Below are 24,635 nucleotides of genomic sequence, written 5' to 3' on the forward strand. Positions count from 1 at the left end.
CTCACTTTCCACCTCAATTTAAAGGATCTTAGATAGCAGGGCTGGGAGGTTCCTCAGCCCAAGACCCAAGGCTCCCAGTTAGAGGAAATAATACCGGATCTGAGTGGGTCAGCTGTCTGACTTGGCGTAAGAGAACATCACATGATCCAGTTTAGACAATTCTTGGAAATTTGCTTCTCTGAATTATTAGTGTGACATAGTCTCAGCCCCACAAATCTGACCCAGCTATTCAGTTGACATCAAGTACGTTGCTGACAGTGAGATTGTCTGTCATATATTGATGTCAATAGGAATTTTGATTTGAACAATGGGAATCTCTATTATCTAGTCTCAAAATCTTCAACCTTTCATCTGTGTGGAGATTGAGTTGTAAGCCTCTGATATATAGATAGATAGATGATAGATAGATGATAGATAGATAGATAGATAGATAGATAGATAGATGATAGATAGATAGATAGATAGATAGATAGATAGATAGATAGATGATAGATAGATAGATAGATGATAGATAGATAGATGATAGATAGATAGATAGATGATAGATAAATAGATGATAGATAGATAGATGATAGATAGATAGATAGATGATAGATAGATAGATAGATAGATAGATAGATAGATAGATGATAGATGATAGATGATAGATGATAGATGATAGATGATAGATGATAGATAGATAGATAGATAGATAGATAGATGATTGATAGATAGATAGATAGATAGATGATAGATAGATAGATAGATAGATAGATAGATAGATAGATAGATAGATGATAGATAGATAGATGATAGATAGAGATAGATGATAGATAGATAGATAGATAGATAGATAGATGATAGATAGATAGACAGATAGATGATAGATAGATAGATAGATGATAGATAGATAGATAGATAGATAGATAGATGATATTCTGAAATGCAAAAGAATCCTCCCAAACAGTAAACTTTATGCCCACCCTCACTCCCATTTTTTTTTAATGTCTCTTTCAAGTTTGTTTTTTGAGAAGAGACCACCAATAAAATGGTTAACATTTCAATGCTGTTCTCTTCCAAAAAAAATCTGAAGGACGATTGAAAAAGGATACTAGAGAACTTGTTTGTTTCAATATTAGATTAGGGATTTTATTAGATTATAATTACCAGTTTGTTATTGAATTAGTTTATTTGAAAGGGTGCTCATTTATTTGTTTGGAGAGGAACCTGTTCCTAAGGCTAAATTGTAAAATCTGAAGCTATACAAGTTGCCTAATGTTCATATGTAGAGTTTCTGCCCCAACCCCTTTCATGGAAACTCCAATCTCCCAGTGGAAACCTAGGAGGGGAAGCAAACACCATAATTCTTTGTGATCATGAACTTTGGTTTCAGTAGGATTATAAAAAGACTCCTGCCATAGATCTTGGCAGGTTTGTTATGTTTTATATTTCCATTGTTAAGATCTAAAAACAGATCGGTTTCAATGACACTAGCTGAATTTGATATGTGTTCACAAAGGAGCATAAACCAAGTTCTTATAGGAGATGACAGAGGAAAAATTAGGAAAATAATTTCAGTCATACAGAGCCGCTTAAAAATCTAGACAGGCTGTAACCAATTTTACAGTGTAGATGTGCCTCGTGTTTTTACAGCCTTTTGGATTCTGTGCAGTAATAGCAACCAGATCCAACTGAGAAGGGGAAATGTAAACCACTCTGTCTTGCTTGTCTTCAGGATGGCTCCAGAAAAAAAAAAAGTCCAATCTTTTCTTTTCTTTTTTAAAGTGTGAGGATAAATTTCTGAACTTCATGAAACACTTAACCTGCTCTAAGAACAATAATCACTCTATTTAATTTCAGATGTTGACTTGTCTTTATGAATTACAATTCGCTTTTGTACCTCCAGTTTATGGCATGGGAATGCTTTAAAATAAAGCACAACTTTGAACAATTCTGCATGCCCGCGGACGATATTGCTTGAGGTATCTGGTCCATTTCCACTTTCTGGTAAAATCTACAAAGAGACATTATACTGTGTCTTCCACCACCACCACCACCACAGCACCCGCAGGTGGCATGATCTACAAAGAGACATTGTACTGTCCCTTCCACACACACCCCGCTCCACCCCCCTGGGGGGCACAAGCAGCAGGGCTGCATAGACAGCAGTTCTCCACCAGGCCTTGCCACCACTGGCCAGGGGGTTAGATTGTCATCTAATTTTGCTCCCCCTCCAAACAAGTTTTTCTGTCTTCCCCCCACACCTGACTACGTCTATCATTTTTTTAAAAGGCATTTTTTGCATTCTCTTCTCCAGCAGGTACCAAGAAACGTAGACAAATTAAATGTCTTGGTAGCCTGCCAACATCCTGACAAATATTCCCAGGTTTAAGAATGGCAGGAAATCCATTTGACAGCCCTTTACTAAATTGATAGTTGAAGACACGAGCTGCCCATTAGATGGTCTGCTCACATTACATGAACTTTGTAGATTATTACATTATACAGTCTGGCATATTATTGCTTGGGACATATGGTAACGTGGATCGTTGCTCCATAAAGAAATCATGAAAGGGGTCCCTTGCATATTGATGAGTTCAAAATGCCGCTCACCAGTGCCCCACATCTGGTAGGCATCTTTCTTGAAGGATGCTCCACATAATTACTTGAGATTGAGGAAGATTTCACAAGAGGTTAGAGAATGTGTGAAGTGGGTCTGCTTGTGCAAACGATATACTCTGTAAAATCTTTCACCTGTCTGTCTGTCAGAAATGTCTTCACAGCTCTGACCGGAATATCAACTAGGTGTACAATAGATAATGACTGAGGTGCCTTCCACTGAAAAAACTATCGGGGGGTCATATGATTCACTATTCTAAGGGAATTTTTTTCCCCATTTTGGTGCTAACTTCAGTCACCTTTCTATAAAGCTTCCCACTGCATGACCAGGCGGCGACAGCCCCAGCCCCCAGGGATCATAAGGAAGGAATAAAGACTCTGACAACGTTATATGGAATTAAAATCGGGCCACAACTTTATTCATCACCATCATCAATCTTTACTACGGTTCAGAGACCCAACAGACAACTTTATTAAACTTCCAAATGTAGGAAGACCTTGGCTTAGGCCTTGGGCATGTATCCCTCCCAGCCCCCCAGCCAGGGGGAACTGGGGCTCATCAGGGTAAATGGGATATGGGGGTGCTCTGCGAGACGTAAGTGTAGCAGGCAGCCCAGCCCATATCCCCACATGCAGGGTAGTTCACTGATGACCTTTCGGTGTATGGCCAGTGACTCCCATATATATAACCCCTTTAAGAGGGGGACCCTGGAATCGCCGCCACAGGGGGGTGAGTCACCACTTCACACCCCGCCCCCCATATAGGGAAGAAAAGACTAAAGGATTCCATCCAAGGCCATAACCGCCAAACTTGTGATGAATTGCTACATCAAAACCTGCCAATGCAGGAAAATTTCTTCCCAGTCCTTCAACAGCAACCAGTCAAAAACCGCAAAAGCGCCAGCTAAACAGGAAGAAAAAGTTAACCGGCAAACAATAAAACATTAAACAAAGGGAAGGTAGGGAGGGTGACTCTCCAGAGCCGACTGCCTGGCTATTGTCGGCTCCACCCCCTATTTATAAATGGGGGCTGGCCCCACCTCCCAGCAAGAAACTTGATTACTGAGGCTGAGTGTGAACCTCCAAAAATTAACACTGAGAGGCAAGCCAGCCTCTGTTTGCCAGTAAGCTCCCTGGGAACTGTAGCACCATGAGCGATCCCGCAAAGGGCACCCACAATGTATAGTGTGAGTGCTCATTATTAAAATGAAACACTTACTTGAGACTAAGAGTAACCTGTATCTGCTTAAATACACATTGAATCAAACTGGGAGGAAAATATTGTTTTCCCCACATGTGTTTCAGTTGAGAACCTGTTTTACTTTCAGTGCAAAGCATTGGCCATGACATCCTTTTTGCTTGTGATCAATTGGTGCTATTGAAAAATGAACATCAAAATGTACTAAGATTCCGTAAAAAAATGTAATAAGGGATGCTGAATATTGTAAATATTTATGCACAGCCTATTGTGTCTGGTCGCATGAGAACAGGATTGAAAAGTCTCTGCTGGGGCTCTCTCACCCAACAGAACTTGCCACAAACCTGAACCCAGGAATCCAGTAATTCCCCTTTTTATTTTATCTAGTATTTTTCTTTTAGCCAAAGTACAAAAGCCAACTGGTTTGAATTTTTGAACAGGGGGTAAGCCTCAAAATGGGTCCTGTGGAAACTAGCTTTCCCCCTTCCTTCTAGAAGGTTTCTCACCTGAGATCTTAGCTCTTTCCCCAAAGATATTCAGAAGGAAACTAAAATCCTTAAGCAACTCTTGAGTATTTCCAGAACATTCATACCTTAAAGATCAGGCTGATGAAGCACCTCCTTTCTCCTGTAAGCTTTTTTCGCCTTCAGCTGATGTTCTCCTGTCCCTAGTGCACAAGTGTAAGCTTGCTAGAGAGGTAAAAGTAGACTGGAAAACAGTCTCATGTTAGGTTGAGCTGGGTCAAGTGTCATTGACTCGGAAGGCTTCAAGAACACACAAGTTAGGAAACAGGAAAGGGTTTCTCTTAACTAAGAGCGGTAATAGGACATCTATGACAGAACCCAGGTATAGCTAAGGTTTAGTACCTCTTAGTGACCAAACTATATAATGGCATTATCTACACCATCACCCATCACTTGAGATCTTTCTTTCTATCTTTGAAATTGTGTGCTTCTAAGCTCCAACCTTTGCTCCATCAGACATCAGACTTGATGGTGTGGTAGTGTATTTTTATTCACCACATATATTTATATACCTTTTGGCCCAAAGGCTAACACAAAATAAATATAAAATGAAAGTAGAATGCATAAAATACATCAATCGAAACAATATCAAACAGCAGAAGCAGTCTACATGTCTAAAGTTCACAAGAACTTGCAGCTCTTTATGGCAATGGTTCTGAAGTAGAAATTGTTTTGATCATTTTCCAAGGCTGCAAAAGAAATGGCCTTGCTTTTTCATCCTTGCCAACATGGGGTTGACAGGTTCAAGACATAACCATAAGACTAGAATGCATATTTTTGAATAATAGTCACCAAAGATATCACAGCAATGGTTACACCTCTTGGAGACATAGACATGGCTTGTAGTATCTTGTAATACCTTTATTATGGCATCTTTGGTGGTTGTAGGGTGTTGGGGTTTTTTGAGAAGAATTTAATTTAGGATATATAATCTACAAATCTATACTCTTAGTCCTGTAGTAAGTGTCAGCATATAATTGTGTGCAAAATCTAGCTATCCCAGTATAAGCTTGTTAGGCATTAGACGATTTATGTCAGGACAATACAGCTGTATAGCTCTGGCAAGTAGAAGGATGAAAGAGGACTTTCAATTGATTTAATCTAACCTTTCTGATTTTTTCTAAAGATATATTTCTTAAAAAAGGAAGACTCTCCTTATTGTGTGAGTGTACGAGTGATGTATTGAGAAGCAATATTGAATTGGAAAGTTCTCCACTCAGCCTTCCTTTAAGGTTCAGGGAATTCAAAAACGAAACCCCAGGTATTCCATAAAGTTAAAAGCTTGGGAAGATCTAACTGTCCCGGATCCATTTTCCTAATTTCCCAAGGGAATATGAGTGTAAGGCTTTTCAGCACTTATAATGTACACTTTGTGTTTCAGAGCTCTGGGATTTGAACAGAACATCAGTCTTCCATAGTCCATCTGGATACCTTGGCCTTCATGTAATGCTTCTGGATGAGTATCAAGACCGGCTCTTTGTAGGAGGAAAGAACCTGGTATATTCTCTCAGCTTAGACCGAGTCAGTGAAAATTACAGAGAGGTACAGTAAACTATATATGCTACAGTAATAGCAAGACATTTTTTATAATGTGGGGTTCTCTCTCTCTCTCTCTCTCTCTCTCTCTCTCTCTTTCTTTCTTTTGTGGAACGGGAAGGAGGCTGGCTTTCCAAATGGAATACAAGGAGCACAATACTCTGGGAGCACCATTTGAGCAAGCTCGTTCCAAAATGTCCACTTCAATGAGGCCTTATGCTGGTTAATTGACCTTTAAAGCCCTTTGTGGCTTAGGGTCCTCATATCTACGGGCCGCCTCTCCTGGTCTGCCCCGCAGAGGACCTTAAGGTTAACCATAGTTTAGAGGTCCCGGGCCCTAAGGAAGTCAAACTATCCTCCACCAGGGCCAGGGCCTTTTCAGTGATGGCTCCGACCTGGTGGAATGCTCTGCCCCATGAGATTAGGGCCCTTCAGGATTTAACCTCCTTCCACCAGGCCTGTAAGACAGAGCTATTCTGCCTGGCCTTTAATTGGAATTCAGCCTGATCTTTTATTTCCCTTCTCTTCCTTCCCCCTTCCTTTTTATGAAGATCACCCACTCTGAGATCCCACAGCTAATTCTCCCCTGGCCTCCTTGCTGGCCCAAGTAGGACCAATTCAGCCAGCTAGCCCTGGGAATTATCTAACTGGTTTTTTTATTTTTGTTTTTTGAATGTTATTGTTATTCATGTTTTTATACCGTATTTTATGCTGCTTTTATAATTGAGGGTTTTAAAGTGTTTTAAATTTGTTGTTAGCCGCCCTGAGCCCAGTTTTTGAACGGGGAAGGGCGGGGTAAAAATAAAATTATTATTATTATTATTATTATTATTATTATTATTATTATTATTATTATTATTATTTTCCTCATGTGCTGAGATCTTACCTTGAATGTAACACATAACTGGGGTAGTTGAAAGGGACTGTACACAATTTTTCTCTTTTTTTGGCATTCACTTCTTGCATTTACTTTGAGTGCACAGTTTCTCGTGGCTTCATTTGTGCAGTCTCTTGCCTCTCCGTTGCTCTGTCTCTTAGTAGATAAAGTTGCCACTAAGTTCAGTTGTTCCCATTTGCTCTGCATCCGTGTCTCCCACTGCTGATTTAGAAAGCAGTGTGTGTATGATGTCGACCACTATCTGTATCTATCCTGTATTTATCCTGCCGTGTTTTCATACATTTCCACCCCAAGCCAGCTTCAATCCAAACTAAGAGAAAGAATGTCCTGTCTGCGTTTTAAGCCACAAATGATTGTGCAAGCTTAAGGAAGGAAGGATTGTTTTGTGTTGGAGGTAGAGATTGGTAGAGATGTAACAAAAATAACAAAAGTTACAGTGGTACCTCGCAAGACGAATGCCTCGCAAGACGGAAAACCCGCAAGACGAAAGGGTTTTCTGTTTTGGAGGCGCTTCGCAAGACGAATTTCCCTATGGGCTTGCTTCGCAAGACGAAAGCCCATAGGGAAATCTCCAGGGACCTCTTTTAAATGCTGGTGGTGGGGAGCAAAGCCTTTCCCCCCCTCCGGCCTTCAGAAGAGGTCCAGGAAGGCCGGCGGGGGCCGAAAGGCTTTGCTCCCCACAGCCAGCATTTTAAAAGCAGTCCGGGATAGCAGGGAAGCGCTTCCTGCTATCGCGGACGGCTTTTGAAGGCAGGCGGGGGGGGGCAAAGACTTTCGCCCCCCGCCCGCCTTCAGAAGAGGTCCTGGACCTCTTCTGAAGGCGGACGGGGGGCGAAAGTCTTTGCTCCCCCCTGCCTGCCTTCCCGGGAGAGCAGAGAAAGGCAGCGCGTTTCTCCGCTGTCCCGGACGGCTTTTGAAGGCAGGCGGGGGGGGGGCAAAGACTTTTGCCCCCCGCCCGCCTTCAGAAGAGGTCCAGGACCTCTTCTGAAGGCGGGCGGGGGGCAAAAGTCTTTGTCCCCCCTGCCTGCCTTCCCAGGGGCTTTTACATCGCCCCGGACAGCGGAGAAGTCCTCCGCTGTCCTGGGCGATTTTAAAATGCCGCCCGCCAGCATTTTAAGATCGCCCGGACAGCGGAGAAGTCCTCCGCTGTCCCGGGTTTTTTTAAAATGCTGGGGGTGGGAAGAAAAGCCCTTGCCCCCCCCCAGCCTTCAGAAGAGGTCGGGGGACAGACTGTCCCCGGACCTGGTCTGAAGGCGGTTTCCATAGGAACGCATTAATTGATTTTCAATGCATTCCTATGGGAAACCGTGCATCGCAAGACGAAAAACTCGCAAGAAGAAAAAACTTGCGGAACGAATTAATTTCGTCTTGCGAGGCACCACTGTACATGCCATTTGACGTGAAACCGCAGAGATGTTAGAGCTGAGGTTTTGGTTTCATTTGACATCTTTCACCTTTCTACCACCGCTTGAAAATTGGATGGGCATCCTTCCTGCCTGTTGGAGACTTCAGAAGCTCTACTGCCATCTCTTGCCTGTGACTTTTAGCTCAGCTTGGGAAATGACAAATGTTACAGGTGGGGAATCCACCTATTTTGTGAATTAGTTTTTTTTTAAAGCCTGACCACTTTCATCTGCATCAATTCAAAGCATCTACAGCACATCTAAAGAAGCAGCTTTATCTGATTACCATGGTATATAATTTCAGGATGATAAGCAGGTGCCGCAAACACTCAAGAGGTGTCCATATACGCTTATCTCAATAGGAAAGCAATCTCTATAAGAAGTACCATCAGAAATCCTCCAGACAAGAATAGGGAAGATTTACTGTAAGGCAAGCTATTATTTCCATCTGATTATGTCCACTGATAGCATATGGGTCCTGGATTGCAAGAGGATGCAAAGGCATTTAGAAAGTAATGTGTTTTTCAGCTATTAAGACCAAGTCTGTATCCTATGAAATGACACATCGAATATTCAATGTCTGTTTGCAGGAGGAATATTTATTCCATTTGAACAGATTCTTTAGATTCATAACTATTGCTTCACTTCCTGCATAGCTCGTTGCCTGGAGGCTTCAGTGCAAGACAGCCAAATAAATAATAAGTATTTGTGAAACACTATGCAAAAAAAATGTGAAAGGGGGGAGATGTGTAGAGGAAAATTGTCTATATTATTATGCTGTTGAGAAGCAGCATTCCAAGTTTTAGTTTCCTTTGCATGAGACACAACTGGAGTCTTACAGTATCTTTAAAAATGTTTTATTTACAAATGCACGCATGAACCACAGTGAAAGCAAGCAGACCATTCGCAGTTGATAAGGTGGGGCAGAGGTGTTGCATTCCTTGTTCGTCTCTTTTTAAATTTCTATCCCAAGTTATCCAACGTGCAAAAGAAAGAAAAAAGGTCATATTATGAATGAGCAATGTGTTGGACAGGCTCCTCAACAGACCTGAGACCTATAGCATAGGATAATCACAGAGCAGTTTACAGTATATATACATGAAATGTTTGCATGTAATAATTCTACATTTAATAATAATTCTACATAATAAAGAAGGCTGATCGCTGAAGAATTGATGCTTTTGAATTCTGGTGCTGGAGGAGACTCTTGAGAGTCCCATGAACTGCAAGAAGATCCAACCTATCCATTCTTAGGGAAATCAGCCCTGAGTGCTCACTCCAAGGACAGATCCTGAAGCTGAGGCTCCAATACTTTGGCCACCTGATGAGAAGAGAAGACTCCCTGGAAAAGACCCTGATGCTGGGAAAGATGGAGGGCACAAGGAGAAGGGGATGACAGAGGACGAGATGGTGGGACAGTGTTCTCGAAGCTACCAGCATGAGTTTGAGCAAACTGTGGGAGGCAGTGGAAGACAGGAGTGCCTTGCGTGCTCTGGTCCATGGGGTCACACGACTAAATGACTAAATAACAAATAATTCTACCTTAATGCTGTCAGATTCCAACTAGGGGTTGTGTTCCAATTAACGAACATGTAGTTGATTGGTCTGGTCATCTGCCTCTTAACTGAAATCTTGATTAAACCCATCCAAATAGCTGCTTTTCAGTTTGGGGAAAATTCACCACAGCTGCCTTTTTGTGTGTCAAACAACTTGCAGTTTCATGAACAAAAACTATCACTCGTTATTAGAAGGAAATGCCATTTTCTATATTTTCTCTTTCATTCCCAATTACAGAAAGAAAGAAGTACTAAGATTAAAAAATTAGGGCTGAGTTGGAGTCCTCCTAAAATGTTCAGTCCCAGTCTTCAGCAGAAAAGTTGAATGGCATTTCTGTGACTATTTTCCAGGAAAATAGTCAATTTTGGGAAGTGGAGCCCAGCTTATTCATTGTAATGTTTCTGCCATGATTTGTTAGCTATCTTGGAGGAGTTTTTCTTATTCTTAAAGGCAGAAGAGTGGAAGCAATGGGTTGTCTCCAACTAAATTACACACAGAGTAGACCTACTGAAATTAATGGACCCAAGTAAATAATGGTCATTAATTCCAGTGTGTCTACTCTGAGTAGAAATAGTTTTGGATGTAACCCACAATTACAATCTGATATAGTGAGGAATAATAATGTAAATAATCCTGTCTACTTTCCCCCTCTAAAGACTAAAGTCAGCAGAACTAACAGAAATACTTTAATTACTGTAATGGTGCACAGTCTTAATAAATCTCTTTTTATCTTCAGTCTCATGAAAAGGGATTGTATTAGATTTGGTCAGATTGCTGTGCTGTGCTCTCCAAGAGTGGCTATGAACCGAGGTTTTATTTAGCCGGCTTGGCTTCAGCCTGATGGATGAGTCTGATTAACAAATATTTTTCAACAACAGAAAGGAAACATGTTCATCACAGATGTGTTCGCTCTCTCATTAAACAATTGAATGATATCTTAGAAATTTCAGCAAGAACGAATGGTTTAGGAATCTCCAAGGATGAAGCAATAAAAACTTGGGTGGATGTAAAATGCACTAGGATTTTTATGAGGCCATAACTTGAAAATCACTTAATTGGCAAAGAATGTAAGGTGGTCACTCTCTCTGGGCTCTTTATGGCTATTTCTTCTGGTCCCCAAAGGTCACTTGGTTCGAGAAACACGTTTAAAATAAATTAAGTAGATTCGCATTTGTGAGTTGCTTGTTTGTGTGTCCGGGTCCGTGTGTGTGTTAAAAAAAACACATGTACAAAAAAGTTCTACTATGAATCCCCATATTTCCCACTCTCTATCATCCAAGGAGCTCATTTAAGCTGGGTTAGAAGAGATTCCATTCACTTCACCACGCAATCAGCTACCTACAATACGCCAAGCATGGAAAAGCTTGGTGTGGTTTGGAAATGGGGGGCCGGATTGACCCCCCTATGTTGGGATGTCTGGACTTTTTAAACATGGTAATGGGCTGCGAAATGTTTGGGACTATGGGGGCTCTCAATTTTGGAGGGCCCTTGAAACATGCTTTTAAATTCTACATGGAATGCAGCGACGAATACGGAAAAGGGTCTGATCTGTCGAGAAGGGTTAAAAACATTGTCAAGTTGGAGCTACCACAAGCAAGAGACATTGTCAAGCTGGAGTTACCATGAGCAGGAGATAAGGGAAATTACAGCTACAAATATGAAGAAGAGCCGCGGAAGGGCCATGGAAGTGACTTGAGGGCCTCGGACATAAGGCTACCAGGTTAATGGGCTAGTCTGATGAGAATAAGGACTGACAAAACCCGGAACCAGGAGGAAGGGACGTTGGGGGAAAAAAATGGATTTGTTTGTACCTTTCTTTCTTCCTTTTTTCTTATTACTAGAATGTTTTATAAAGTTGATGAATGATAGAAAAAATGTTGGAAGAAATTACCTGGCTTTAGCAAAGATGCTTAAAGAATTATGAAAGAATATCATGATTATAAGAAGCTGGTAAGGTTAAGACTTAAGTTTTAAATTTTAAGGTTTATTCTTATAGAAAGATAAGATCAAAATAGTCTAGGGTAATGTAATGACAGAATTTTATGAAACATGGAATGGAAAGGATTTGCTGGGATAATTAATAACCAGGATACAAAGGAAGGGAGGGGGAGGAAGTCTAAGAAAGAAGGTTATGACAGTTAAGGGTCCGAAAACAATGAATTTGTTTTTAAATGTTTTTAAAGGTTAGGGGGTTTTGTATTTTTGTCACTTTTTTGTTTTCTTTTTATTGATTTTTTTTTCTTTTTTCTTCTTTTTTCTTCTTTTTTACACGGTGGGAAGGGGTTTGCTTTTTTCTTTTTCTTTTTACTCTGTTAATTATTTTTACTCTTTGTATTCCCTTTTGATTCTATTTTGTTTGTTTTTCTTTTTGTAATATATTGAAAACTTTAATATATATATATATATATATATATATGTAGGTTTTGGTGTCTTCGGGTGTCTTCCCGTGTAAGAGTTGGGGTGTCTAGGCGACGTTTCGACGAGGTCTCACTCGTCATCTTCAGGCTGGTGCTTTCGGCTTCTTGTTACTAGAACAGAGCAGGATCTCAGTGTTTGAGTTCCTATAAATACTGTTGAGGGGGTGTGGTGTATAGCCTCCAACGTTCTGGGCAGAGAGGAAGTTCCTAGGTTAATGTGCCTTTTCTTCTTTTGTTCATTAATTACTTGAGGGATATCTTGAGTGATTACTTGAGTGATATTCTGAGTACCACTTAGGAGGGTCATTAGGTGTGGATTAGTTGCTAAAGCTTTCGTGTCTTGACCTCTTGACCTTGTGAAGAGTTTTTCTGAGAAGATGGCTGTACTGCACTTAGTTGTGCTCTGGCTTGGCTTCGTGTATAGGGGCGAGCTGTGGTTTTGTGCCCTGTGCCAGCCAGATCTGTGTAGGGATTGCAGGGGGGTGCAGCATCCGGAGGTGCCACTATGGTTTGGCTACTGGATGGTGTCTGTAATTTATCTGTGGAGAGGGTCTGGGTTTGGGTCTGGTGTGGTTGATTGGAGATGGCGTTCTGTGTGCCTCTGGTTCTGGTGTCGGTTTTTGTGGGGAGGGCTAATTTCCAGATGTCTGGCAGGCGGGACGTGTCGTCACGCTTGTTCATGTTGTGAGGGTGTTTCTCTATCTCGATGGCTTCCATGATTATTCTCTTGTGGTGATGTTCCATGTTAAAGAGCAATTTGGAATCTGCAAAATTAATTTCGTGTCCTGTTTCTTTCATGTGTTGGTAAAGAGAGGAAGTTTTTTCTTCTTTTTTGACGGCATTCTTGTGTTCTGCGATACGTGCATTTATTCGTCTGTTTGTTTGTCCAATGTACGTGGCTGGGCAGACTTTGCAGGGTATTTCATAGACCCCTTGGTTTTCTAACTGGATTTTATCTTTTGGGTTTCTGAGGATATTGGCTATTTTTTGGTTGGTGCAAAAGGCTGTTTTGATATTGTGTTTATGGAGGATTTTGCTAATTTTATCTGTAGTGCCCTTGATATAAGGAAGGAGGGCCATGCCATTGTTTTCTTCTGTGTCTTGGTTTTTGGGGGGTGTTTCTTTTTGGATTAGCTTCGTAACCCTGTTTTGCTGGTATCCGTTGGCGATTAACACATTTGAGAGATTCTGTAACTCAGTTGTCAAGTGGTCTTTGTCAGCCAGGCGTTTGGTTCTGGAGATGAGAGTCTTGGCTACGGAGTTTATTTGTGCAGGGTGGTGGTGTGATTGTGCATGTAAGTAGCGGTTGGTGTGTGTTTTTTTCCGGTAGATAGTGTGTCCTAGGGAGCCATCAGGTTTTTTGTAGATTAGGACGTCAAGGAAGGGAAGTTGGTTGTTGGCTTCTATTTCCATAGTGAATTGTATTTTGGGGTGTAGGCTGTTGAGATGTGTGAGGAAGCTATCTAGTTTTTCCTTCCCGTGTGGCCAAATTACAAAGGTGTCGTCAACATATCTGAGCCAAAGTTTGGGTTTGTGTTCTGACTTGTCTAAAGCATTGGTTTCAAAGTGTTCCATGTACAGATTTGCGATGACCGGTGAGAGGGGTGATCCCATAGGTGCTCCTTCTATCTGTTTGTATCTTTGTCCATTGTGGATGAAGTACGTGTTGGTTAGGCAGTGGTTGGTCAGGTCCAGGATGTATTCGGGGGGATTGTATTTGTTTTGAATGGCTGTCAAGGCTTCATTAATGGGCACTTGTGTGAAGAGAGATACAACATCGAAGCTCACAAGTAGGTCATCGGGATGTAGGTTTTGCTTCTTTATTGTTTCTATGAACTGGAAGGAGTTTGTAACGTGTGAAGCGATAGATTCTGCATAGGGCTGAAGTTGCTTAGCGAGAAATTTAGCGAGATTTTGTAGAGGTGAGCCTATGGAGCTGACTATTGGTCTGAGTGGTGTTCCTTCTTTGTGTATCTTGGGGAGACCGTAGAGTTTGGGGCATCTGGATGATTTTTCTCTGGGGATGATTCTTAGCTGGATTTCTTCACTGATAGGAGAGGCTTTTATTTTGGATTTGGTGGTTTTTTCCAGATAGGTGGTGGGATCTGTTTTTATAGGTTGGTAGGTAGGGTCTTGGAGTAGATTTGATAGTTTTGCTTGGTAGTCCGATGTGTTCATCACAACAGTGGCATTACCTTTGTCTGCTGGGAGAATGATTATGTTGTTGTCTTTCCTCAGGTTGGTGAGTGCTTTCTGTTCTTCTTTGTGTAAATTGCTTCTGGGTGGTTTGCTGGAGCAGAGGATGTTGGTGACTTCAAGTCTGATTTTATTGGCTTCATCTGGGTTGATTTTGGTTAGGCTAGCTTCGACTCCGCATATGATGTTTTCCGTGGGGATGCGTCTCGGGGCGACTGCAAAGTTGAAACCTTTGGAGAGTACTTTGGTTTCAGTTGAGGTGAGGATCCTGTCTGATATGTTATGTACTGTTTGTTTCATGGGTTGTTGTGGAGGGTGGCTGGGCTTCTGGCGTTTCTCTAGTTTGTGGAGTTTGTTGGTGTGTATGTCTGTCTTATGTGAGGACTCTGTTTCAGCTCTCCAAACGGCTAGTTGTTTGCATTTGTCCCAGAGTGCAGGGTGGATTTTGTTACAGAGTTTGAGGTGAAGAGTGAGCAGATCTTTGTTGGTTTGGTTTAGTAGGTATCTTTTCTTATGTAGTTCGTTTCTGATTAGGGATAGTTCAGTTCGTTTCAGGATCCTTTCGGTAGCTGGGGTTTTAGAGTGGAATTTAAGTTGGAAGCATGTGGGAATTAAGTTGTTGTCTCGGCAGTTGCGTAGGAACAAGAGATCACATAAGATGGTGGCTCTTCGGATTTCTAGTTTCTCGTAGGTTCTTGTCAGCTGGAAGGTTTCCTCCCCGTAGAGGTGAGATATTTGCTTTCGTAGATTTTCACGGGTACCGGAATGTAGGTTTTGGTGTCTTCGGGTGTCTTCCCGTGTAAGAGTTGGGGTGTCTAGGCGACGTTTCGACGAGGTCTCACTCGTCATCTTCAGGCTGGTGCTTTCGGCTTCTTGTTACTAGAACAGAGCAGGATCTCAGTGTTTGAGTTCCTATAAATACTGTTGAGGGGGTGTGGTGTATAGCCTCCAACGTTCTGGGCAGAGAGGAAGTTCCTAGGTTAATGTGCCTTTTCTTCTTTTGTTCATTAATTACTTGAGGGATATCTTGAGTGATTACTTGAGTGATATTCTGAGTACCACTTAGGAGGGTCATTAGGTGTGGATTAGTTGCTAAAGCTTTCGTGTCTTGACCTCTTGACCTTGTAAAGAGTTTTTCTGAGAAGATGGCTGTACTGCACTTAGTTGTGCTCTGGCTTGGCTTCGTGTATAGGGGCGAGCTGTGGTTTTGTGCCCTGTGCCAGCCAGATCTGTGTAGGGATTGCAGGGGGGTGCAGCATCCGGAGGTGCCACTATGGTTTGGCTACTGGATGGTGTCTGTAATTTATCTGTGGAGAGGGTCTGGGTTTGGGTCTGGTGTGGTTGATTGGAGATGGCGTTCTGTGTGCCTCTGGTTCTGGTGTCGGTTTTTGTGGGGAGGGCTAATTTCCAGATGTCTGGCAGGCGGGACGTGTCGTCACGCTTGTTCATGTTGTGAGGGTGTTTCTCTATCTCGATGGCTTCCATGATTATTCTCTTGTGGTGATGTTCCATGTTAAAGAGCAATTTGGAATCTGCAAAATTAATTTCGTGTCCTGTTTCTTTCATGTGTTGGTAAAGAGAGGAAGTTTTTTCTTCTTTTTTGACGGCATTCTTGTGTTCTGCGATACGTGCATTTATTCGTCTGTTTGTTTGTCCAATGTACGTGGCTGGGCAGACTTTGCAGGGTATTTCATAGACCCCTTGGTTTTCTAACTGGATTTTATCTTTTGGGTTTCTGAGGATATTGGCTATTTTTTGGTTGGTGCAAAAGGCTGTTTTGATATTGTGTTTATGGAGGATTTTGCTAATTTTATCTGTAGTGCCCTTGATATAAGGAAGGAGGGCCATGCCATTGTTTTCTTCTGTGTCTTGGTTTTTGGGGGGTGTTTCTTTTTGGATTAGCTTCGTAACCCTGTTTTGCTGGTATCCGTTGGCGATTAACACATTTGAGAGATTCTGTAACTCAGTTGTCAAGTGGTCTTTGTTAGCCAGGCGTTTGGTTCTGGAGATGAGAGTCTTGGCTACGGAGTTTATTTGTGCAGGGTGGTGGTGTGATTGTGCATGTAAGTAGCGGTTGGTGTGTGTTTTTTTCCGGTAGATAGTGTGTCCTAGGGAGCCATCAGGTTTTTTGTAGATTAGGACGTCAAGGAAGGGAAGTTGGTTGTTGGCTTCTATTTCCATAGTGAATTGTATTTTGGGGTGTAGGCTGTTGAGATGTGTGAGGAAGCTATCTAGTTTTTCCTTCCCGTGTGGCCAAATTACAAAGGTGTCGTCAACATATCTGAGCCAAAGTTTGGGTTTGTGTTCTGACTTGTCTAAAGCATTGGTTTCAAAGTGTTCCATGTACAGATTTGCGATGACCGGTGAGAGGGGTGATCCCATAGGTGCTCCTTCTATCTGTTTGTATCTTTGTCCATTGTGGATGAAGTACGTGTTGGTTAGGCAGTGGTTGGTCAGGTCCAGGATGTATTCGGGGGGATTGTATTTGTTTTGAATGGCTGTCAAGGCTTCATTAATGGGCACTTGTGTGAAGAGAGATACAACATCGAAGCTCACAAGTAGGTCATCGGGATGTAGGTTTTGCTTCTTTATTGTTTCTATGAACTGGAAGGAGTTTGTAACGTGTGAAGCGATAGATTCTGCATAGGGCTGAAGTTGCTTAGCGAGAAATTTAGCGAGATTTTGTAGAGGTGAGCCTATGGAGCTGACTATTGGTCTGAGTGGTGTTCCTTCTTTGTGTATCTTGGGGAGACCGTAGAGTTTGGGGCATCTGGATGATTTTTCTCTGGGGATGATTCTTAGCTGGATTTCTTCACTGATAGGAGAGGCTTTTATTTTGGATTTGGTGGTTTTTTCCAGATAGGTGGTGGGATCTGTTTTTATAGGTTGGTAGGTAGGGTCTTGGAGTAGATTTGATAGTTTTGCTTGGTAGTCCGATGTGTTCATCACAACAGTGGCATTACCTTTGTCTGCTGGGAGAATGATTATGTTGTTGTCTTTCCTCAGGTTGGTGAGTGCTTTCTGTTCTTCTTTGTGTAAATTGCTTCTGGGTGGTTTGCTGGAGCAGAGGATGTTGGTGACTTCAAGTCTGATTTTATTGGCTTCATCTGGGTTGATTTTGGTTAGGCTAGCTTCGACTCCGCATATGATGTTTTCCGTGGGGATGCGTCTCGGGGCGACTGCAAAGTTGAAACCTTTGGAGAGTACTTTGGTTTCAGTTGAGGTGAGGATCCTGTCTGATATGTTATGTACTGTTTGTTTCATGGGTTGTTGTGGAGGGTGGCTGGGCTTCTGGCGTTTCTCTAGTTTGTGGAGTTTGTTGGTGTGTATGTCTGTCTTATGTGAGGACTCTGTTTCAGCTCTCCAAACGGCTAGTTGTTTGCATTTGTCCCAGAGTGCAGGGTGGATTTTGTTACAGAGTTTGAGGTGAAGAGTGAGCAGATCTTTGTTGGTTTGGTTTAGTAGGTATCTTTTCTTATGTAGTTCGTTTCTGATTAGGGATAGTTCAGTTCGTTTCAGGATCCTTTCGGTAGCTGGGGTTTTAGAGTGGAATTTAAGTTGGAAGCATGTGGGAATTAAGTTGTTGTCTCGGCAGTTGCGTAGGAACAAGAGATCACATAAGATGGTGGCTCTTCGGATTTCTAGTTTCTCGTAGGTTCTTGTCAGCTGGAAGGTTTCCTCCCCGTAGAGGTGAGATATTTGCTTTCGTAGATTTTCACGGGTACCGGAATGTAGGTTTTGGTGTCTTCGGGTGTCTTCCCGTGTAAGAGTTGGGGTGTCTAGGCGACGTTTCGACGAGGTCTCACTCGTCATCTTCAGGCTGGTGCTTTCGGCTTCTTGTTACTAGAACAGAGCAGGATCTCAGTGTTTGAGTTCCTATAAATACTGTTGAGGGGGTGTGGTGTATAGCCTCCAACGTTCTGGGCAGAGAGGAAGTTCCTAGGTTAATGTGCCTTTTCTTCTTTTGTTCATTAATTACTTGAGGGATATCTTGAGTGATTACTTGAGTGATATTCTGAGTACCACTTAGGAGGGTCATTAGGTGTGGATTAGTTGCTAAAGCTTTCGTGTCTTGACCTCTTGACCTTGTGAAGAGTTTTTCTGAGAAGATGGCTGTACTGCACTTAGTTGTGCTCTGGCTTGGCTTCGTGTATAGGGGCGAGCTGTGGTTTTGTGCCCTGTGCCAGCCAGATCTGTGTAGGGATTGCAGGGGGGTGCAGCATCCGGAGGTGCCACTATGGTTTGGCTACTGGATGGTGTCTGTAATTTATCTGTGGAGAGGGTCTGGGTTTGGGTCTGGTGTGGTTGATTGGAGATGGCGTTCTGTGTGCCTCTGGTTCTGGTGTCGGTTTTTGTGGGGAGGGCTAATTTCCAGATGTCTGGCAGGCGGGACGTGTCGTCACGCTTGTTCATGTTGTGAGGGTGTTTCTCTATCTCGATGGCTTCCATGATTATTCTCTTGTGGTGATGTTCCATGTTAAAGAGCAATTTGGAATCTGCAAAATTAATTTCGTGTCCTGTTTCTTTCATGTGTTGGTAAAGAGAGGAAGTTTTTTCTTCTTTTTTGACGGCATTCTTGTGTTCTGCGATACGTGCATTTATTCGTCTGTTTGTTTGTCCAATGTACGTGGCTGGGCAGACTTTGCAGGGTATTTCATAGACCCCTTGGTTTTCTAACTGGATTTTATCTTTTGGGTTTCTGAGGATATTGGCTATTTTTTGGTTGGTGCAAAAGGCTGTTTTGATATTGTGTTTATGGAGGATTTTGCTAATTTTATCTGTAGTGCCCTTGATATAAGGAAGGAGGGCCATGCCATTGTTTTCTTCTGTGTCTTGGTTTTTGGGGGGTGTTTCTTTTTGGATTAGCTTCGTAACCCTGTTTTGCTGGTATCCGTTGGCGATTAACACATTTGAGAGATTCTGTAACTCAGTTGTCAAGTGGTCTTTGTCAGCCAGGCGTTTGGTTCTGGAGATGAGAGTCTTGGCTACGGAGTTTATTTGTGCAGGGTGGTGGTGTGATTGTGCATGTAAGTAGCGGTTGGTGTGTGTTTTTTTCCGGTAGATAGTGTGTCCTAGGGAGCCATCAGGTTTTTTGTAGATTAGGACGTCAAGGAAGGGAAGTTGGTTGTTGGCTTCTATTTCCATAGTGAATTGTATTTTGGGGTGTAGGCTGTTGAGATGTGTGAGGAAGCTATCTAGTTTTTCCTTCCCGTGTGGCCAAATTACAAAGGTGTCGTCAACATATCTGAGCCAAAGTTTGGGTTTGTGTTCTGACTTGTCTAAAGCATTGGTTTCAAAGTGTTCCATGTACAGATTTGCGATGACCGGTGAGAGGGGTGATCCCATAGGTGCTCCTTCTATCTGTTTGTATCTTTGTCCATTGTGGATGAAGTACGTGTTGGTTAGGCAGTGGTTGGTCAGGTCCAGGATGTATTCGGGGGGATTGTATTTGTTTTGAATGGCTGTCAAGGCTTCATTAATGGGCACTTGTGTGAAGAGAGATACAACATCGAAGCTCACAAGTAGGTCATCGGGATGTAGGTTTTGCTTCTTTATTGTTTCTATGAACTGGAAGGAGTTTGTAACGTGTGAAGCGATAGATTCTGCATAGGGCTGAAGTTGCTTAGCGAGAAATTTAGCGAGATTTTGTAGAGGTGAGCCTATGGAGCTGACTATTGGTCTGAGTGGTGTTCCTTCTTTGTGTATCTTGGGGAGACCGTAGAGTTTGGGGCATCTGGATGATTTTTCTCTGGGGATGATTCTTAGCTGGATTTCTTCACTGATAGGAGAGGCTTTTATTTTGGATTTGGTGGTTTTTTCCAGATAGGTGGTGGGATCTGTTTTTATAGGTTGGTAGGTAGGGTCTTGGAGTAGATTTGATAGTTTTGCTTGGTAGTCCGATGTGTTCATCACAACAGTGGCATTACCTTTGTCTGCTGGGAGAATGATTATGTTGTTGTCTTTCCTCAGGTTGGTGAGTGCTTTCTGTTCTTCTTTGTGTAAATTGCTTCTGGGTGGTTTGCTGGAGCAGAGGATGTTGGTGACTTCAAGTCTGATTTTATTGGCTTCATCTGGGTTGATTTTGGTTAGGCTAGCTTCGACTCCGCATATGATGTTTTCCGTGGGGATGCGTCTCGGGGCGACTGCAAAGTTGAAACCTTTGGAGAGTACTTTGGTTTCAGTTGAGGTGAGGATCCTGTCTGATATGTTATGTACTGTTTGTTTCATGGGTTGTTGTGGAGGGTGGCTGGGCTTCTGGCGTTTCTCTAGTTTGTGGAGTTTGTTGGTGTGTATGTCTGTCTTATGTGAGGACTCTGTTTCAGCTCTCCAAACGGCTAGTTGTTTGCATTTGTCCCAGAGTGCAGGGTGGATTTTGTTACAGAGTTTGAGGTGAAGAGTGAGCAGATCTTTGTTGGTTTGGTTTAGTAGGTATCTTTTCTTATGTAGTTCGTTTCTGATTAGGGATAGTTCAGTTCGTTTCAGGATCCTTTCGGTAGCTGGGGTTTTAGAGTGGAATTTAAGTTGGAAGCATGTGGGAATTAAGTTGTTGTCTCGGCAGTTGCGTAGGAACAAGAGATCACATAAGATGGTGGCTCTTCGGATTTCTAGTTTCTCGTAGGTTCTTGTCAGCTGGAAGGTTTCCTCCCCGTAGAGGTGAGATATTTGCTTTCGTAGATTTTCACGGGTACCGGAATGTAGGTTTTGGTGTCTTCGGGTGTCTTCCCGTGTAAGAGTTGGGGTGTCTAGGCGACGTTTCGACGAGGTCTCACTCGTCATCTTCAGGCTGGTGCTTTCGGCTTCTTGTTACTAGAACAGAGCAGGATCTCAGTGTTTGAGTTCCTATAAATACTGTTGAGGGGGTGTGGTGTATAGCCTCCAACGTTCTGGGCAGAGAGGAAGTTCCTAGGTTAATGTGCCTTTTCTTCTTTTGTTCATTAATTACTTGAGGGATATCTTGAGTGATTACTTGAGTGATATTCTGAGTACCACTTAGGAGGGTCATTAGGTGTGGATTAGTTGCTAAAGCTTTCGTGTCTTGACCTCTTGACCTTGTAAAGAGTTTTTCTGAGAAGATGGCTGTACTGCACTTAGTTGTGCTCTGGCTTGGCTTCGTGTATAGGGGCGAGCTGTGGTTTTGTGCCCTGTGCCAGCCAGATCTGTGTAGGGATTGCAGGGGGGTGCAGCATCCGGAGGTGCCACTATGGTTTGGCTACTGGATGGTGTCTGTAATTTATCTGTGGAGAGGGTCTGGGTTTGGGTCTGGTGTGGTTGATTGGAGATGGCGTTCTGTGTGCCTCTGGTTCTGGTGTCGGTTTTTGTGGGGAGGGCTAATTTCCAGATGTCTGGCAGGCGGGACGTGTCGTCACGCTTGTTCATGTTGTGAGGGTGTTTCTCTATCTCGATGGCTTCCATGATTATTCTCTTGTGGTGATGTTCCATGTTAAAGAGCAATTTGGAATCTGCAAAATTAATTTCGTGTCCTGTTTCTTTCATGTGTTGGTAAAGAGAGGAAGTTTTTTCTTCTTTTTTGACGGCATTCTTGTGTTCTGCGATACGTGCATTTATTCGTCTGTTTGTTTGTCCAATGTACGTGGCTGGGCAGACTTTGCAGGGTATTTCATAGACCCCTTGGTTTTCTAACTGGATTTTATCTTTTGGGTTTCTGAGGATATTGGCTATTTTTTGGTTGGTGCAAAAGGCTGTTTTGATATTGTGTTTATGGAGGATTTTGCTAATTTTATCTGTAGTGCCCTTGATATAAGGAAGGAGGGCCATGCCATTGTTTTCTTCTGTGTCTTGGTTTTTGGGGGGTGTTTCTTTTTGGATTAGCTTCGTAACCCTGTTTTGCTGGTATCCGTTGGCGATTAACACATTTGAGAGATTCTGTAACTCAGTTGTCAAGTGGTCTTTGTTAGCCAGGCGTTTGGTTCTGGAGATGAGAGTCTTGGCTACGGAGTTTATTTGTGCAGGGTGGTGGTGTGATTGTGCATGTAAGTAGCGGTTGGTGTGTGTTTTTTTCCGGTAGATAGTGTGTCCTAGGGAGCCATCAGGTTTTTTGTAGATTAGGACGTCAAGGAAGGGAAGTTGGTTGTTGGCTTCTATTTCCATAGTGAATTGTATTTTGGGGTGTAGGCTGTTGAGATGTGTGAGGAAGCTATCTAGTTTTTCCTTCCCGTGTGGCCAAATTACAAAGGTGTCGTCAACATATCTGAGCCAAAGTTTGGGTTTGTGTTCTGACTTGTCTAAAGCATTGGTTTCAAAGTGTTCCATGTACAGATTTGCGATGACCGGTGAGAGGGGTGATCCCATAGGTGCTCCTTCTATCTGTTTGTATCTTTGTCCATTGTGGATGAAGTACGTGTTGGTTAGGCAGTGGTTGGTCAGGTCCAGGATGTATTCGGGGGGATTGTATTTGTTTTGAATGGCTGTCAAGGCTTCATTAATGGGCACTTGTGTGAAGAGAGATACAACATCGAAGCTCACAAGTAGGTCATCGGGATGTAGGTTTTGCTTCTTTATTGTTTCTATGAACTGGAAGGAGTTTGTAACGTGTGAAGCGATAGATTCTGCATAGGGCTGAAGTTGCTTAGCGAGAAATTTAGCGAGATTTTGTAGAGGTGAGCCTATGGAGCTGACTATTGGTCTGAGTGGTGTTCCTTCTTTGTGTATCTTGGGGAGACCGTAGAGTTTGGGGCATCTGGATGATTTTTCTCTGGGGATGATTCTTAGCTGGATTTCTTCACTGATAGGAGAGGCTTTTATTTTGGATTTGGTGGTTTTTTCCAGATAGGTGGTGGGATCTGTTTTTATAGGTTGGTAGGTAGGGTCTTGGAGTAGATTTGATAGTTTTGCTTGGTAGTCCGATGTGTTCATCACAACAGTGGCATTACCTTTGTCTGCTGGGAGAATGATTATGTTGTTGTCTTTCCTCAGGTTGGTGAGTGCTTTCTGTTCTTCTTTGTGTAAATTGCTTCTGGGTGGTTTGCTGGAGCAGAGGATGTTGGTGACTTCAAGTCTGATTTTATTGGCTTCATCTGGGTTGATTTTGGTTAGGCTAGCTTCGACTCCGCATATGATGTTTTCCGTGGGGATGCGTCTCGGGGCGACTGCAAAGTTGAAACCTTTGGAGAGTACTTTGGTTTCAGTTGAGGTGAGGATCCTGTCTGATATGTTATGTACTGTTTGTTTCATGGGTTGTTGTGGAGGGTGGCTGGGCTTCTGGCGTTTCTCTAGTTTGTGGAGTTTGTTGGTGTGTATGTCTGTCTTATGTGAGGACTCTGTTTCAGCTCTCCAAACGGCTAGTTGTTTGCATTTGTCCCAGAGTGCAGGGTGGATTTTGTTACAGAGTTTGAGGTGAAGAGTGAGCAGATCTTTGTTGGTTTGGTTTAGTAGGTATCTTTTCTTATGTAGTTCGTTTCTGATTAGGGATAGTTCAGTTCGTTTCAGGATCCTTTCGGTAGCTGGGGTTTTAGAGTGGAATTTAAGTTGGAAGCATGTGGGAATTAAGTTGTTGTCTCGGCAGTTGCGTAGGAACAAGAGATCACATAAGATGGTGGCTCTTCGGATTTCTAGTTTCTCGTAGGTTCTTGTCAGCTGGAAGGTTTCCTCCCCGTAGAGGTGAGATATTTGCTTTCGTAGATTTTCACGGGTACCGGAATGTAGGTTTTGGTGTCTTCGGGTGTCTTCCCGTGTAAGAGTTGGGGTGTCTAGGCGACGTTTCGACGAGGTCTCACTCGTCATCTTCAGGCTGGTGCTTTCGGCTTCTTGTTACTAGAACAGAGCAGGATCTCAGTGTTTGAGTTCCTATAAATACTGTTGAGGGGGTGTGGTGTATAGCCTCCAACGTTCTGGGCAGAGAGGAAGTTCCTAGGTTAATGTGCCTTTTCTTCTTTTGTTCATTAATTACTTGAGGGATATCTTGAGTGATTACTTGAGTGATATTCTGAGTACCACTTAGGAGGGTCATTAGGTGTGGATTAGTTGCTAAAGCTTTCGTGTCTTGACCTCTTGACCTTGTGAAGAGTTTTTCTGAGAAGATGGCTGTACTGCACTTAGTTGTGCTCTGGCTTGGCTTCGTGTATAGGGGCGAGCTGTGGTTTTGTGCCCTGTGCCAGCCAGATCTGTGTAGGGATTGCAGGGGGGTGCAGCATCCGGAGGTGCCACTATGGTTTGGCTACTGGATGGTGTCTGTAATTTATCTGTGGAGAGGGTCTGGGTTTGGGTCTGGTGTGGTTGATTGGAGATGGCGTTCTGTGTGCCTCTGGTTCTGGTGTCGGTTTTTGTGGGGAGGGCTAATTTCCAGATGTC

At 42.8% G+C, this 24,635-nt stretch overlaps 1 protein-coding gene across 2 annotated transcripts in view; it reads left to right on the top strand.

Annotated features, from left to right (window-relative positions):
• SEMA3E (semaphorin 3E) overlaps window positions 1-24,635 on the top strand; it is a 187,174-nt gene that overhangs the window by 90,828 nt on the left and 71,711 nt on the right. For both annotated transcript variants that reach the window (XM_081191629.1, XM_081191630.1), the window contains exon 2: window positions 5,702-5,862. In XM_081191629.1, the coding sequence (XP_081047755.1) occupies window positions 5,702-5,862 (161 nt within the window). The remainder of the gene's footprint in view (window positions 1-5,701; window positions 5,863-24,635) is intronic.

Source organism: Podarcis bocagei (genome assembly GCF_964188305.1).
Source record: "Podarcis bocagei genome assembly, chromosome: 4".
Lineage (NCBI taxonomy): Eukaryota > Metazoa > Chordata > Lepidosauria > Squamata > Lacertidae > Podarcis > Podarcis bocagei.